The sequence below is a fragment of the Chrysemys picta genome, chromosome 10 (genome assembly GCF_011386835.1).
Source record: "Chrysemys picta bellii isolate R12L10 chromosome 10, ASM1138683v2, whole genome shotgun sequence".
NCBI classification, from domain to species: Eukaryota; Metazoa; Chordata; order Testudines; family Emydidae; genus Chrysemys; species Chrysemys picta.
This window is the reverse complement of record NC_088800.1, coordinates 20,318,976-20,336,958: the sequence shown is the minus strand read 5'-3', so window position 1 is coordinate 20,336,958 and position 17,983 is coordinate 20,318,976. Positions and strand designations below refer to the sequence as shown.

The following is a 17,983-nucleotide window of genomic DNA, read 5'->3' as shown; positions in this document are numbered from 1 at the left end:
GCAAAGCAAACAAAAATTTCCTCCCACTGTCCACCTGCATTTTCACTACTAAATGGATTAAACCTATAAGAAGGGGAAGGAAGGGAACCAACCCATCACTCCAACTTACTTGAGTGGGCATTTTTGTTCTGGGGTGTGCTCCGAACAGGTGTTTCAAGCACTTTTGCCATTGTAGCAAGCTTGCTAGCAGCATTCATTATTTTCTTTTCAGCCCTGTTGAGAACCCCAGAATATTTAAAATCAGTAAGTTTTGAAGCTAACTAGCTTTACCTATTTACCTCAGTTGCCACACAAACACTCCAGAGAAAAAATGTGTTAGAAATTCAAATTACCCTGTCCCTTCAATTAAACCTGAGAAAAGTAACAGTCTGAGGGGGTCTCAGATACAAGTCCTCCAGAAAAGCCAGAGGGAGAAATTGTTTAATTTTTTCCCATTTTTGGTTTTTGTTTAAACATTCCACAACCTTTTAATACTTTAAGCAAGCAAGCAAAGGTACAAGCTCATTCCCCCTCCTTTTACAGCCTGATTTAAATTTTGTAAAGCTGCACAATTGCTGTGAAGTCACAACATGAGGTTTTCCTGTTCACCTATTTACTTGACAGAAACTTTCTGGAGAATCAAGGGTACTTGTTGAGAAGGTATTAAGAAAGGCTGCTCAGCTAGTCTCAGGTCACAAAGTTCACTGAAGAGGATGCCAGTTGGATTGAAGGACCCACACCAAAGTATGTATTTGATAGAGTTTAAAGCAGACCCAGCTGGGCTTGCGGACCAGCACAACCTCAGAGTAAACAAACAACGGGCAACTAATCGGGGGCTTAATATACGACTTTCTATGTTCTTGTATATTTCTATTTTCTTCAAGTATATGTGCTATACAATAATTTCGAATGGATCTGTTTGGGACTCACCCTTCGTGTTTCCCATCATCATTGAGAAGCTGCTGAAGACAAATCAAGTAGTATTTGCGCATTTTCCGGGCAGTCTCTTGACGTTCCCTTAAAACCTCTGCTTTAATCATTTCAGCTGCTCTCTCTTTGCTTTCATGGATATAACGAAGCATATCACCTACGTAAATGTAATTTCATTAGTATGGAGTGTCAAAAGAAACAAGGATTTGAGACAACCTGGCCACGGGGTAAGAAGATTGAGGGTAAAAGTGTTGCAATGGCAGCGTGGCACTCAACAGTAACCACTGCAGTCAAATAAGGAATGGCATTTGATCTAGTCCTCTTCAGCCAAAAAGAGCGTGGTTAAAACACAGGGCCTGGAATGTGGGGATATAAAACAAGGGACAATTAAATGTCCCTGAGGACAAATTCTTTGGTGGGGAAGGCTGTCATTTGCTGAAAATTATAGTGCAGAAGAAACAATAGAGCCCAGTTATTCAATGACACAAAGCAGCCCTTGCTATTTATGATAACAGCTTAAAACAATTTGTATGGGGCTAGATTCTGCCAACCTCCCTCATGTTGAGTAGTATTGTACTATAAGAGTAGCCTCATTGCCATGTAATCATGTACTACAAAGTAAGTAAGGCTGGCAGCATCAGGCCCATACTTGTTGCAACGAGTTTTTATAGGATTAAATGATAATTCAACTTCTTGCATTCTCTCTATTAAAAAAACTAACATGTACCAGGAGAGCATACAATGTGAGGTCTGAGAGTGTGATCTTAAGAAACACTTTGGTGCAAGGAGAGAACATAGATGTCTTTCATATAGTATACATATATTTGTGTTATTTGGGAAGGGAAAGGTGAAAAGGAGCAAATTTCACTCCTCAGCAGACTGTCAGAAATCTGACACTGGTTTGGATTCTTGCATGAACTGGCTGATGAGAGTGTGATTTGCAGTTGTGTGTGTGTGAACTTACTCTCATTAGCACTTACCCTTAATTTTGCCCACAGCTTTAATATATTGTGAGCGCATTTCTTCCAAGCCTTTTACACCATCACAGGAGGTACAAGGTTTTGAAATAGCCCCCTCCGACAATGACCTGAAAGCACACAAAACATGCAGTACTTTATAACTACAAGACAGGTAGGATGACTTCTTTGGAAGCCAGTTTGTTCAGGCTTTTTTAAAATACCTGGGTGGTGTGTTGTATGTTTTCAGATCTTTGAGTTTCATCTTCATCTCACAGTTTTCTTCCATTAGAGCCTCTAGGACTCTCTCATTTTCTACAAAAACCAAGACAGTTAATTGATCTGTATATTTTTAATCCATTTAAACATCTTCATGTAAAATTACTGTCTCTGTGATAAGAGGTCAGTGTTTCAAAGGCAGCCATGCCATCAAAATGACATAGTTAGGAACTAACTAGACCATAGGTCATTTGAAGTCTGAATATAAAAGAAGTATGATGGACTCAGTGGTGGTGTAGACATTTCACATATTTTACACTTCACACATGCATCATGGTATTTTTAACAACCACCAGCTGACATTCCCAAGGAAGATGGGATTCGCTGTGTATGTCTAATCTGACTGTATACTAAAAGTCATTTAAACAGATAGAGTTTGCACACTGAATATATTGGGGGGGCACAGATCCTAATCTTCACCTCTGACTCAATCAGTGCACATTGGCTTGTGCAGTTAAATATTTCAGTGGGCCAGGCCCATGAAGTCTGCAATGGCACAAGCTAAATGCACAGGAACCACTGGCTCTGTGAGCAAGATATGCAGTGAGTGGGCATGCCTCTTACAATAGTGATGGAAGTGGTTGTCTTGCTGGGGTAGACAGGACTGAGTATAAACATTCATCGTGACAAAGCAGCTAGCACGCTTTTTATATATATATATATATATATATAAAAAGCTTAATGCGACAACTATGACACCAGGTGGGGAGGAGAGGTGAAGTGAAGCATGTTGAAAAACAGTTTGCTTATCTTACAGCAACTGGAGTTTAGAGATGCTCTTGTCCATAGGGATTCCACTGTAAGTGTGGCCATGAGCCCGGATCTTTAGCTAGCAGTGTCCAGGGGGGATGTGCATGCACCTTGTTCAACCTCAAAACTCCTTACAACAAGGGTATAAAGGAGGGTATAGAAGTTCTGCCTAAATCACGATTGTACGACAATGATGCCAAGCTGAGCATCTGATCTAGAAGCTGCCACAATGGAGTAATATCTTTGCGTTTCATCTTCATTTCAGTTTTCTTCCATTAGAACATCTCTCATTGGTCCATCTTTGGCACCCTGGGCTCTGGAACCAGCAGAGACTTAGATACCAGAGATAAAGGAGACACATCAAGGAAAGGGGACTCCAGTTCCAGAGTGATGGTAGGATCTGCAGGAGATGTGAAAGCAGCCTAGGAGGACATAGCAAGCAGTAGCAATATCAATGGTATCATGACTGATGGTACCAATGGAGAAGTCTCAGCAGAAGTCTTATCAGGATGAGGTACCAAATGAACCTGTAGTATATGGCACTGATGCCAATGGTGCTAAGGAAGCAATGTCTGTCACCAAAGATAGAGGACAAAGTGCACAGCAGAAGAACATGATTCTACAGTCTTTGAAGTTTCATGTGCCAATGCAATTTTCAAAGGAGCTGGTTTAGGTAAGCCAGAGGGGCGATGACTTTTAGAGAAGGCAACTGATCCAAACTCCATCCAGAGATTTTTGCTCCTTCCCACCTTGAGTATCATGAGCTGTTTGTGTGCACTTAGAAAAAGAGTTCCGAATGGCACACTTGCTAGGGGCACAAGACTCCCCTAAACAAAGCAGACATTTTGTATGTGCATCTTGGGCAGGCATAACTGTTTCTAACGCAGGGAAAATTCTAAAGCCGGTCCTCTGCCATTGGGACCTACTCCTCAGTAGCAAGGTAAGCTTCTAAAATGAAAGGGAAAAAGTTGTGAGGATTTCCCCCCCTTTTTTATTATTATTTAAGTCACTGTCTCTTTAAAGCTTATTAAAAGTACACTAAGACTAAAACTAAGCTATTAACTCTAAAACAATCTAAGGACTACAGCAAAGGAGGAGAACAGTGGGGTCTGACTCACTACCAGAGGCTGTGAGAAGGAACTGTGTGGCGGTTGGGACCGCTCAACTCTTTATACCCTGCAGAGCACACATGCAGCCACAGTGGACGCTGCTGGCTAAAAGGTTACAGGCTCGTGCACACCGGGCATACAAGCTTATAGTGGGATCCAGGTGGACAAAGTGCCCGAAGAACATCCGTGGTCAGTAAATTTTCCTAGAACAGTCCCATTCAAAGACAACAGAATGAATCAAAACGCTGATCTCTGTGCTAGTCCCCAGGATATAAAGGTTCAGAAGAAAGTTCTGTGATGAATGATTACTATTAGAAAGTGAATTTATTAGGGCTGAGAGTTATTTAGACATGTACCATTACAGCGGCTGCATTCTACAGCTCAAAGATGAAGGACAGATTCATACAACCAGCAGGAAATGAAACTATTCAGAATTCTATGTAGGTGAGTAGAGATACTAACCTCGGATTTGCTCTACTTTAGCTTTGTGTTCCCTTACTGCAAGCTGGAGGTGCCTGCAGGCTTTCTCCAGCTTTCTTTTTAGATCCTGGCATTCTCTCTCCTTTGTTTCAAGCTGTTGGCAACAGTGGTCACAGCAAAAATCTTCATGAGACCAAAGGTTCCTTTTCTTACATTTCTGATCTGCAATAGTAATTACTACAAGTTATACATCAGCCATAGAATCAAGAGAACCAAAATCAAGCATATTATTTCTAGGGTTGTAATTAGATATTCCTTTACACCCTAGGAAAGTGTACACTATTTATCTAACTAAAACTCTCATAAGAGGCTATAGACACAATCCAAATGTAGTATTTGTTACAGGGTTTATAAATTTTACATCTTTTTGTGCACTGCAGCCACAACATACCCATCCCAGCAGTGCCATGAGTGTAGAGGGAGGTACCACTGATGCAGACAGTGGTGTGGATTTGGGAACTGTATTTTTTTAAAAATAAATTCTAGCAGGGCTCTTGGAGCATCTCAGGGAGGCACTCCCAGCTGGATCAGATGCAGCTGAGTCCAGTTAGGTTAAGAAACAAAAAGACAGGCTGGGCTACTTCCCGGAGAGGGAAAAGGGCTGCTTTCTACAGCCAGGAGAGGGAGCTCCAGAAGCAGAAGAGCTGCACTGGTTATATATACTATGTTGTGTTTAATAGATGGTTTGTTATTTTGGTGGTGAAGGAATTTAAGCCGCACTATGGGCATAGGGCCAGAGACTCTCATGGGTTTTGTTGCTTTATGTTCTTTTGGTAGCATAAGAACTCTAAAGACAAACATGAAACCCCAGAGAGGGCTTTGTGCATAACCTGGGGGCCTCCTGTGATGTTTCTTCAGTGGTTTGAACATGGGCCTGCTAAACCCAGGGTTGTGAGGGGGCCATTTAGGGATCGGGGGTAAAAAAACTTTCTGGGGATTGGTCCTGCTTTGAGCAGGGGTTGGACTAGATGACCTCCTGAAGTCCTTTCCAACCCTGATATTCTATGATTCTATGCACAGACCCTGACCCTGCCACACTGTATACAAGACCTTTGGGAGCAAGCTACAACATTTCTGGTTAACTTAAAATACTATAAAGTCAAATTATTCTAGAGCACTAATTCCATGATTTAAAAAAAAAAAATCTGAACTTTGTCACAAATCAGGTTTCACCCAGCATGACAAAATATATTTTGAACATGAACATGGAATTCCTTGACTCACACGCGCCATGGGGGAATGCTATAGTTCAGGGGTCGTCAATGCGGTGCCCGAAGGCGCCATGGCGCCCGCTGGGGCATCCATGTGCACCCGCCTACTGGCCGCTGGAAAAGCAGCCACCGAAATGCCGCCGAGAAGTGGCAACGTCAAGAAATGCTACCGCCGAAATGCCGCCGAATTTTGGTGGCATTTCGGCGGCGACGCCTCTTGATGACGCTGCTTCATGGCGGCATTGCAGCGACTGCTTGACGGTGGCCACGGTCCTCGGCGGCTAGTCGGCCAGCGCCTGCCCCACAGAAAAAGTTGGGGACCACTGCTATAGTTTGACCTCCAAAGCATTTGTTTTTGCACGATTCATACCTGAGATCAGAGGTGTTGGTTTAAGAAGTATCATGTACAAACACAGCCCTATACAACCTACCCTACAGGGACTTCAGTGCAAAACATGGAAGTTCTTTTGTCCACCTCTGCCCCCTTTGACTTATTATTCGGATTCAGAGCCAAAGACGGCGCCTATTTGCTCACAACCTGAAGACTGACCTTTTAAAACCAGAAAGCATACAACATTTTATTAAAAATAAAAAATAAAAATAAATTATGTCACTGGATCAGTAATCTAGCGACCAAGTGCCATACACTCACTGCAGCGTTTCTGTTCTAATGAAATAAAAGTTTGTGCAGTATTGAGACGCTTAGTTTAAAGGGGAAAAATAATCAAGGTACATATTAAGTGTGCTACATCATCCATATATTCACTAATTATAGTAGAGTGTTTGCCCTTTGATTTCATAAGTCATTAAGGGCTAGATTCACAAAAGGACTTCGGTGTCTAAAGTGGCAGTAGTCGCGTTAGTCCCAGATTCAGGCTCCCCTGGGATTCACAAACCTCACATGTGGCTTTCGCCAAACCCCATAGGCACCTAAACTCATTCAGCCTTTAAATTTTTGCAGTAAAACTTCCCTAGGTGCCTATATTTCTGTGTCTGAGCATACGCACTGCAGCTCCACACCAGGCATCTGGATGCCTAAGTCCCAGTGTGAGCCACGAACTAGGGGAAGATAAAGCCTAACTCGCCTGTAGGGTCTGAGCCGGTACGAATGTTCAGACTTTGCCCATTGGATTAGGCCTCCATTGGTGAGTTTAAACAAAACAGCTGGGGAGGAAGAGAACGTCCCTTGTTACCCTAGCCACTGGGCTGAAAGTTCTCACCTGGGATTGGACAGTGCCCTGGTTCAAGTCCCACCTCCATTTAAGAAGGAAAAGGTATTTGAACAGGGATCTGCCACCTCTCCGGTGAGTGCCCTAACCATTAGGTTATGAGATATTCTGATGTGGGGCTCCCTCAGACTCTCCTATTAAAGCTGTTCCATTGTAGATAAATAATTTTTAAAACGTCAGTGGAACAGAGGGACTGGATTCTGGGTGAGTGCTTGCATCACCAGGCCACAGAGTCAGTCTCTCATGCTTGCTGTCTCTCTCTGGCCCATTATTTATCCAAACTGAGACCACTTCAACAGGAGAGACTGAGGGAGTCTGTAGCCTATGTTAAATAGAAATTAGGTTTTGGCCTAAATTGGCCTAAGCATAGAGGAGACTGGGAAACTGAGGTTGCTAGTGTGAGAAAGTTAGAGATAAGTTGGAGACAATAAGATGGGAAAATTACAATTAGCAAAGACATGACCCAAGATTATGCTATGGTTATGTTTTGGTTAACTGGTTTTAGCAAGGTTTTTAATAAAATGTTTTAAAAAATTGAGAATGTTTTATTAAAATGCTATCTATATTGATAGTATGGGAAGGATGTTGCCATAGATGTTAATTTAAATAATGTGTAATGTAAAGAATCAATAAGGAGGTGTGGAAATAAGACTATAGTAATGGTTAGGCTAAATGTTAATTAGTATTATAACAGATTATAAAAGGAGTAGTTTTGTTAAAATTGAGGAGAGCTCCAATTAACATTAAAAGAGTATCATTAGTATCAAACTAATCATTTTTCTTTTAAATAAAATTTGATTTGACCAAAGTGTCACCTAGAGGTCCTCTACTAAATTAATTTTCTATTATTTTCGACCTAGAGACTCGAACCTGAAAACTAAGTTGAGTTTTATTGTATCCTTATTTTTAACTTTATATTAATTGGAAACATTTCAACATAAAGGCTACAATAGGTTACAAGCCCCAATCAGAACATCCCATAACCCAGTGGTTAGGGCACCCACCTGAGAGGTTCAAATCCCTTCTTTCCCTCAGGTGGAGGGAAGACTTGAACCAGGGCCTCCCAAATCCCAGGTGAGTATCCTAACCACTGGGCTAAACCTTATCAGGGAACTACTCCTACTCCTCCTCTTCCCATCCCCTGCCCTCAGGTTCTTGCTAAAATGTCATAGGAGCCTAACACCAAGGGTTTGTTTGCAGCAGAGACTCCCAAGCAGAGGGAGGCACCTCCCTGCGGCCTGGACTTAGCCAGCTATCCCAAGAGAGGTGCTGAGCATAGCACACACCCAGTCAGCTTGGCATCTCCCTTTGGCTAGTTTAGGTGAGGAGCTATCTACCATGCTGGCTTTTGTGAATCCCATTCTGAGGTGCCTACCTCTCCCCATTCATTGTATAATGAGCGTAGGCACCTCACCCAGGTTTTGTAGATCCCAGTAATTTTCTAGCAGCCTAAAAGTTAGGCGTGGTGACACTCAGCATTGTGATGCCTATGTTTGTGAGTTTAGTTACAAGTGACAAGTGTTATTACAGAAGACTGATGCTAGCTAAAAATACATTTTATATGCTGCACAATGAAATTTACAAGATTTAACTGAAAAGCGAAACCAAGAATACCATTATCCATTTCAGCGTCTTGCAAAGGTGGCTGCCTTCTTAATATTCTTTGTATTTCTACTTGGAGTCCAACATCATACATAGGTGGTCTTGCCTTGTCCCCAGTTTCTCCTTCACCGTTTTGCACGCAAGACTGCTCTGTTTCTTTTAAACTGAAGATTAGTTCTTCATGTTTCTGTAATTGAAACCAGATATCAGGAATACTCAGTAAGTAGTACAAAACATAATGTTCATGGATACTTAGAAATAGCCACGCCCAGAAACAGTCTGGGAAGCAAACACAAATGGATCATCCCACAATGCCTCCATTAGCTTTGAACAATTTTAATCTAGAGACCTATCAGGATGGGAAAACCTTTACTGTAGTTCTAAAACTGCACATTCAAGGTAGAAGGAGAAAGTTACCCTACCGCCAGTTTACCAGTGTTCTCTTATTCATAGCTGCAGCTTTATTAGTACTTTGTCCTCCTCATGGTATTTTTGGTAAGCTTCAATTAGTTTCTGAATAAGGCAGAAATAAGCATAGCCTAAAACAAGCTGAAACTATTCAAGAATGTGTCCAGTGGAAAGGAATTAGATCCTATTTATAAAGTTCCTGCTTGACTAGGGATAGTGGAAGGGCAGAAAAAGATAATTTCACTTTCTTGTTTGTAGGTGTGGCAAATGTAATAGAAGAAATTGCTAAGGAATCCCAAGGAACTCATTGGATAGTTAAGTGGTTCAAATAATCAGTAGTTTAGAAGTTTAACTGAATATTAATAATGTTGATTATTTGCCAAGGGCTTTCACCAAAACTTTTGCCTCTCAAGGCTTGTCTACGTGGCCCTGCAGTGCGGACTATAGGGATGTCAACTGCAGCATCCACTAAACTGTTGCACTGTAACTGCCCCCTGTAGACCCGGCTAGCTTGAATTAAAAGATACCTAGTGCATGTTAACATAGTCCTGTTTGAAATGGGACTCATTGTTTAGACCAGATGTACCAGGCATAAGTAAAAGCTCCTGATTCTATGCATTATCAGTGAGAATATTTTATGGCTACATCAGAAAAAAATTAAATTTACAATTATTCATTTGATTGAGATTGGGGTGAGCTTTAAGCAGAAATTGGTTGCCCCACCACATACTGGTAGTAGCCTTATGACAAGTAGTTCCTTACTCACGTTCTCTTTCTTGAAGGGATAAGACAAATAGCAAGATGCTATGTGTTTTTGCCATGTTCTTAGATGATTCCCCAACTGATGAATGAGGTATTCTACATAATGTTGGGTGGTTATGGAAGTTCCAATGGTCTGCTCCCCATAATCAAAAGTGACAGCTATGATGGGCAATGCAGGAGAGGCATTTTCCAAATAAAGAATAGAAAAACAAATAAAAAGGAAGATTGATAGAGTATTGAGAGTTCTACTTCTGGCTTTGTGTAAGCCTTGTAAATTCTGCCTATTTCCTTTTAGAGGAGAGGGTAAGATGATGTTCAGGGTGGAGACAGGCAAGACAAGAATTTTTACTATCCTGGTAAAGTCAAGCAAGACTATTTTAAATCAGTGACAGTACATTTTCAAACAACTGTCAAGCCTGTAGTAGGTTCTTTGAATGACTGATTTAAAATTGCCTTCTCTAATTTTTAAATATCAGAGAAAGGCAGAAATGGGAGATCTATGTAGTGTCTGAAGGTCTCAATAAAGCTAACAGAAGTAGAAGTGTTACACAGGTGTCATTACTACAAACAAGCTTGGAGGATTCGTCCCCTTGGCACACCCAATATAGATCAGAAAAGTAGGAGAATTACTGGTTACTGACTAATCAGCCTGGTTTGTCCATTTGGCAATAGTCATATTGGGTATGTAAGACTGCATTCCAGGATAAATTTCTTGATGAAATAGTGCAATCAGCACAAACATGACACCAGGACCCTTAGCAACAATGAGATGTTCAAATTAACAGTGCAGAATACATCCATCGTCAAATGGATGGAATTCGGTTACATCAAGATGGCAACCTGGTTTTGTGCAAGAATTAGACATTGGATCCAATACTGCTCATCGTAGTTTTACACCAGTATAATTCCACTGACTTCAGTGGAATTACTCCAGGTTTACAATGATGAGAGATCAGAATCGGGACAAGATGATGTTGTCCGTGTGAATGCAGTATTATCTGGCCATTCAATCTTCTAGCTGAGAGCCCAATCCAGCTGTAGTTATTTACTGTTTATTTTCTTTGTATTATGTTGCAATCCTCATACTTAAGGCTGCGAATCTGTCATGGAGATCTCAGAAGTCAGATTCCGTGACTTTCCAGGAATTCTATGACTTCTGAGGGCCCACCAAGCACCCCTAGCAGTCCCCAGCCGCTCCCTGCCCCGGGGCACCCAAGATTTAGTCAGGGGTATATAGTACAAGTCATGGACAGGCTCATGGGCCGTGAATTTTTGTTTACTGCCTGTGACCAGTCCATGACTTTTACTAAAAATACCCGTGACTAAAATGTAGCCTTACTCATACTATATCAGGAGTGGGCAAACTTTTTGGCCTGAGGGCCACACCGGGTTTTGTAAATTGTATGGAGGGCCAGTTAGGGGAGGGGGTCGTGGCCCGGCCCCCACCTCCTATCCCCCCACCCCCCCGGGACTCCTGCCCCATCCACACCCCCCCGCTCCCTGTCCCCAGACCGCCCCCGGACCTCTGCTGCCCCATCCAACCCCTCCTCTCATTCCTGATGGCCCCCCCGGGACCCCTGCCCCATTCAACTGCCCCTTCTCCCTGTCCCCTGACTGGCCCCGGAACCCCTGCCAGGAAGTCAGGGCAGGGGTTCCGGGGCCAGTCAGGGAACAGAGTGGGGGTGGATGGGGCAGGAGTCCCAGGGGGAGGAGGGGGAGGAGAGATAGGAGGTGGGGGCCGGGCCACGATCCCCTCCCTTAACTGGCCCTGCCGCCCCATCCAACCCCCCCCCCCCTTCCTGACTGCCCCCATTCAACCCCCTTTTTCTCCCCCGTCCGCCCTGAACAACCACACCGGATTCCCCTGCCCTCTATCCAACCCCCCCTGTTCTGTACCCCCTTACTACACTGCCTGGAGCACTGGTGGCTGGCGGGGCGCTACAGCCGTGCCTCCCGGCTTGAGCCGGGCCACGCCGCCACGCAGCACAGAGACCAGATCAGGCCGAGCTCTGCAGCTGCGCTGCCTCAGGAGCTCACAGCCGCGCCGCCCAGAGCATTGCACTGGCAGTGGAGCGAGCGAGCTGAGGCTGCAGGGGAGGGGCCGGGGCTAGCCTCCCGGGCCAGGTCTGGTCACAGGATGTGGCCCGCGGGCTGTAGTTTGCCCACCTCTGTACTATATGTTAGAACTGGAGAGCAAGAATAAGTATTTTGCTTTGTGGTTTGAAGTGTTTGGGTGAAATCAATAGCATGTGCTTCCAGTATACCTTTTGTATACAGCTCGGGTAGGTGGCAGAATTCTGGGTTCATTCTTTTAAATTTCTATTCAAAAGATTACACCAAGTCTATATCAGCAGTTTATAGGATATAATGCATAAGAGTTTGACAGCTTGTAAAATATGCAAACTGTTGTTAAAGGGGATATTTGATCCTGTAGAACACAGAATCCATTTCTTTGACTTTGGAAGACAATTTTTGAAATTCCTCCAGATAAACATTCTAAACCAACTTCAAATCTATGAATGAATTTCTTGAGTTAAGGTCAGAAGGCCAGTCTGACCTCCTGGATAAACACAGGCTATAGAATTTCACCCAATTACCCTTATATTGAGCTAAATAACTTGTGTTTGACTAAAGTATATCTTCTAGAAGGGCGTCCAGTCTTGATAACAAGGGAGTTTGTTCCAATAGCTAATCACACTCTCTGTTAAAAATGTGTGCTTATTTCTAATTTGAATTTGTCTGACTTAAATATTTAAAATGTCACCAAAGCTATACCTGTAGTCCTCTTTTTTCACTTATTTATTTAAGAGGGAATCTTCCATCTCTTTTCTAAAGATTTAGGAATAGATTAGTAAGAAACTCAATCGTTTTACTTTTTTGATCCACAATATCATATATAATTTCTTGGGGGATGGGCAAAGTCCTATGACAGTTATCAGAGAAGTCCCTTCTCCTGGTTGGCAAAGTTATATTTTTAATTTATAGAACTGTTACCTCTCTCCATTCTTGCCTGGCTTTTTCTAGAATTGTGTGCACTGTGCCGTTATAAGCCTTCTGTAGGGAAGCCTTTAGCTTTTCCTTGTATTGGTGGTTTAACTGAAGGGCACTATTGGAACATGTATCCTGCCAAGTATGCTCATTATTTCTGTTCTTGACTAGTTCTTCATGGATTTCTCCTAACAGGAACTCAAGTTCAATTAGAATCTTCTCCTCATATTGGTGAATTTCCTCTTGGAGTCTCTTTGTTTCCTGAGCTGCCCATTCTCGTTGCTTTTGGTCCAGACACATCTTAAGTTCTGCCTCTTTCTGAATCAGCAATTCATTTTTCTGCTTCACAAGATCTTCCTTAGCTGTTACAAGCACCTCATTTATTTTATTTCTATGGTCATCTAAGAATGAACGGTAGTCTCGCTCATTTTGTTCCTGGAGCCGGAGGATTTCTTCTTGCTTTTCTTTGTTCCACTGAGCACGAGCCTGTGCTAGCTCTGCTTTAACAGTTGCAGGGATTTCTTCTTTCTTTAGCTCCAGTTCCCTTCTAAGGGAAATGATCTTCTCTTCAAGCTCTTTGGTTCTGGCTCCAGATTTCTCTGTGTTCTCAAGTTGTTTCTTCCATTTCTCTTCAGCTGCTGAAAGAACTAGCGATAGCTAAAGAAGGCAAAATATATTTTAAAACAGTCGGTCAGCAAACCCTTAAGGATTTTCATGTTAGATATGTTTGGCTATAACCACATAAACTTTAACAAACAGATGAACAGTGTTTGAAAATGTTAATGCACACATTGTACTGTATTGCTCAGTAAGTATCCCTCCTACCTAAGCAATGCGATATCCAGCTTTACTAAATATTAAACATCTTGCAGAAATCTAAGGAAAACAAACAAACAAAAAACTCCAATTAAGATGAAACGTTAATGGAGTTGTTTCAGAAAGAACGATTACAGGTGTTTCTCCACTGCAGTCAGAAGAGTTTCGTAAGTCAGTCTAGATATCCTATTATAGATTTCAGTAACAAATGATTTGTCTCCGGCTTCCAGAAATTTGTTTCATCATTCTAATTCTGCTTATTTCCACTAACGGAGAAATCTACCCACAATTTTAAACAGAGTAATTTACTTCCCTAAGACCTCAGTTTAGCACAGCACTTAAGCATAAGCTTTGTTGAATCAGGGCTCAATTTTTTTTTGCTGGAAAACTGAATTACGCTTTTTTTCAAATTTTATAATAAATAAAATAAGCTAGTGAACTACCAAGCATCCTAATAAGTATTCTCTGCTACCTGTTTTGCTGCATTGATTTCATATTCTCTCTCCCATTTCTCTCGTTCTGCCTTTAGATTTGCTTTGTACTCTTCAAGTTCTGTTAATTCTTTCAGCCACCTGGCATGAGCTTTGGTCAAAGCTGTTTCTACCTTCAAAAGAGGAATGGAGAAAGAAGAGGTCATTTTAACCATTAGAGTTAAAACGTGGTTTCATTTTTAACACTGATGTTGTACATTGACACAAGACCAACTGAATTTCCATTTGAATTGCCAGTGTTTACAGAGAGTAGAGTACCAGGGTTACTGCATCTTTTTGCTTTTAAACAGTAAATTCCACTGCATTAGAGCTTGAGGTTCCTTTACCAAAAAAAGAGGAATTAAGAAGCATCAATTGTATTTTAAACTAATTAACCAAAAAAAAAAAAAAAAATACATCAAGTGGTTTTGCTCAAAAATTCAGGAACTCATGTACTGACTCATTCTATTGAGTTATGTTACAGAGTTTATAAAACATGTTAAAGTTAGGCCAGTGGTTCTCTAGCTATGCTATTAGCTCTTTCATAACATTTTCAAAGTCCCAACACAAATCTGTTAATTTCTATAACATCAGGCAGAGGAAAACAGAAGACTAATATTTTTAGAATTTTTGAGGCTATCAAATACAGGAAGTCGAAGTACTCAGGTAAGGTACGATTAAACCTGCTTTGTAATAATTTCCTCTGCTTAAAACATATATTTAGGGTCAGCTTCTCTACTGCTTTGCACCTTATGTTGTCATTTACTGAGAGCAAGTAACAAGCAAGCATAAAACATTACCATTCTGATTTGGTAGCACCCACTTTGCATACGTTTGAACGCTGTAAAACAATTAACAGGGTGAAATGCATCTATTACCTGACTGGCAATATTTTCATGATGTTTCCTCTCCAGTTCTGTTTCAAGTTCTTTCAAGGCCTCTCTAACAGCCTTCTCCTTTTCTTTCAGTGCCTCCTCCAGTTGCAATTTTTGCTCCTTAACCATCCTTGCAATCTCCTTACTTGATGTTTCATCTGTTATGGTTACTTGGTCAGTTTGGCTGCCGCAATCTTGGAGTTCAACTAAAGCTTTCTTAGTTTCCTCTAGAGTTCGATCCAGTCTGCTTTGCCACACTCTTTCTATTTCCTGGATAGCTTGTTCTTTGATCTATATAAGAGAGTATTTTTTTAGAAGAAAAAATATTGCTGAAATACCTAAAAACTAGAATTATTACTGGTCAGATATGTAGTCTCAGTTGACGTGTACACCCTTCCCTGCGAAAAAGAGAGTGACACCCATGCTCAGAGGACATAAAGTTGTTTCTGTAGAGACAAGACGACCTCCATTTCTGAAGGATTAGTGGAATTTAAGCTTCTTTAGATACTTTTTACCAAGTCCCATTAGAGCACTCAAGTTAAACGTAACAAATCAATACTTAGGAGCATGTGGTTAGTAACAAAGGCAGAGTGCTTTTGTGTTCCCGTGCCACAATTTTAGAGAAGGTGATAGAAGATGTGCAAGTAAGTTTGCATAGCTACTAAAGCAAATGGCAAGTAGAAAATGTTGAATCACCCATTCCAGAATTCAAGTGAAATATTTAGATGTGCTTATGGGTGCAGTTATTGTGAATTTTACATGTTAATTTTAAATTAAAGCCTGATCAAGATATACTGAGCATCCACAACTCCCATTGATTTCAGCAACTCAGTACTTCTCAGGATTAGGCTTAAAGGGACAGATCCTCAACTGGTTTAAGTTGTCATAGTTCCACTGACTTTAAATTGAGCTATGACAGCTGAGGATCTGCCCCTAAGTGTCCATTAATAGAAGTTTATGAACTTCTTTGTGTCTATTAGTATAAGCCCCACACCTCTTTCTGTTCCTTCTCCCACTGGACTTTGGCTAATGCCACTTCATTTTCCACTTGCTGCTTAATATTGACTTCTTTTTCTTTCAGCCATTGGCTTTTTGCTGTTATAATAGAATTCCTGTGCTTTTCTTCTAGTTCAGTCCTCAGATGGTTAAGAGAGTCTTCTTTTTCTTCCAATAACTGTTTCTTGAACTAGGCAAAATTCAAGCATATAACTGAACAAACTTTAACCAACAATAACATGCACCAGAAAGAAGAGATTGGAATGTGGAAAGAAACCTGATTAAGACTATAAAAAGTCTGTGCACTTTATCATTGATCTCTTGATGACAGATTTTCTTCTGGATTAATATTTTAAGATAAAGTGTGATTATTATCATAAGTGACTATTGTAAAAGTGACTTTTGAGTCAACATATCTGCTCCCAGTGTGTTTGGAGTTGCATACATCCATTTATGCTGCTTTGCTAAAGAAGACAGTTTCCACACCAATAGCCCCTTCAGAGTTAATACACCTATAGAAAAACAAAATAGATTGTATTCTACCTCACGAATAAAGAAAGTGGGTAGCTTTAATTCACTGTCATTATAGATGAGAAATAGAAAACACTTTTCAGATTCCAGATGAAGCTTGCCGTGTACGCAGTTAGAAAAATAACTCTAGCCTGTATGCTGAACAAGTTTGACATAGAATCAACTTGTACAGAGTCCCTTTTCAGATCATAACAATGCTAAATAGGATTGATGTATGCAAATGAGCAGGTAGTGGGAGGAGCTACATCTGATGTCACAGTTCTAACCAGCCACTACATTTTTCATAGGACAGCTACGAGGAGGAAGAGAGAAAGCTACAATGATCATGCACCTTTTCATGTGTGCTATCAGCTCGTGAACACAGCATTTTCTGATAGCTACATTCGTTAAATTTCTGATATAGCTGCACACCTACAAGACGAACCACTACCATAATGCACAGTAAAATAGTTTAAACAAAACAAAAAGAAGCCCAACTCAAAATTACTTTCCTCTTCATGTGCACCTCAAACACAAAGGAACTAAATTCATATTGCTGAAAAACCTCAGGTCAAGAGAAGTGAATTTCCATTAGCTATATTAAGCTATATAATTGCTTAAATAAATGTATATAGTTATAGTGTACTCTCCTATGTAGCAAAAATATGTACACTCGATTTGGTAAGGACTCTATTTAGCTGTAAATCAACATGCTTTAACGGTTATATCAACCAATGAAAATGCACCTTTCTTTAGCTAATAACTGAAGTACAAATGGAAAAGTTGATGAAAATCAATGATTTAAATTGAAGCTTTCCACTTGTTGATTTAAATCAAGGTGATTTAAATCAGTTCAAAACCCCCAGCGTAGACACAACTATGCAAACATATGAGTGCTTCTGTCAGCATAGCTAATGTTATTCAAGGAGGTGGTGTAGATATGCCAGCAGAATTCCTTCTGTTGGTTTACGGTGCTTCTCCACTATGAAACTATGCTGGCATAGCTATACTGTAAAGGCTCTGTAGTGCAGACAAGCCTTGAGTATAGGGCAGACATCCTCACATAGGCTTAAGTGTGCAGACAGCTTCAGAACAATGACTCAAAAGCGTGAACTCCCCTGTAGCCTTTTAATCTTGCTGAAACGTCAACTTTAAAGTCTAACAATGGCAATTCAGTGTCAGCATTAACTATTTAACTACTGATCCTTTTAGCAGATGGAATGGGAAAGGGGTATAAGTGAAGCCCACAAGAAGGCTGGACTTAGAAACTGTTGCAGAGAGAAAAATGCAGAACAGAACATAGATGCAAAGAAAGATGAGAGAGATAAAAAGAAAGGAGGATATGAAGGAAAAGGAAATAAAGGCCAGAAATAGCAGTGGTCCTAAACAGGAACATAACTTTTCCATTAAACAATTTTAAATGTGACAATAAGGTATGAGTAAACAAATAAGGATAACCAAAGTTTAGGTACTATATAAAGGCTATATTCTATCATTTCTCTCTGACAACTTCCCATTGGCAACAGGTATTCTGCTATAGCTCAAAGTGTGTACATAGATTTATACCCTAGCCCATGAACAAAAAACGGAAGTGGAACTCAGCCCTTCACTCCTGATGGAATGCATCAGCCAA

The 17,983-nt window shown here is 41.0% G+C and overlaps 1 protein-coding gene across 6 annotated transcripts in view; it reads right to left on the bottom strand.

Annotated features, from left to right (window-relative positions):
- Window positions 1-17,983, bottom strand: part of CEP152 (centrosomal protein 152) — a 47,759-nt gene that overhangs the window by 1,213 nt on the left and 28,563 nt on the right. For 3 of the 6 annotated variants that reach the window (XM_008163263.4, XM_042841825.2, XM_042841827.2), the window contains 10 exons: window positions 15,839-16,030; window positions 14,848-15,135; window positions 13,972-14,103; window positions 12,690-13,340; window positions 8,538-8,712; window positions 4,466-4,645; window positions 2,090-2,180; window positions 1,890-1,996; window positions 910-1,066; window positions 110-213 (listed from right to left, as the gene is read on the bottom strand). In XM_008163263.4, the coding sequence (XP_008161485.2) occupies window positions 110-213; window positions 910-1,066; window positions 1,890-1,996; window positions 2,090-2,180; window positions 4,466-4,645; window positions 8,538-8,712; window positions 12,690-13,340; window positions 13,972-14,103; window positions 14,848-15,135; window positions 15,839-16,030 (2,077 nt within the window). The remainder of the gene's footprint in view (window positions 1-109; window positions 214-909; window positions 1,067-1,889; window positions 1,997-2,089; window positions 2,181-4,465; window positions 4,646-8,537; window positions 8,713-12,689; window positions 13,341-13,971; window positions 14,104-14,847; window positions 15,136-15,838; window positions 16,031-17,983) is intronic. The other 3 variants (XM_042841828.2, XM_042841826.2, XM_065559390.1) reach the window with 2 other exon arrangements.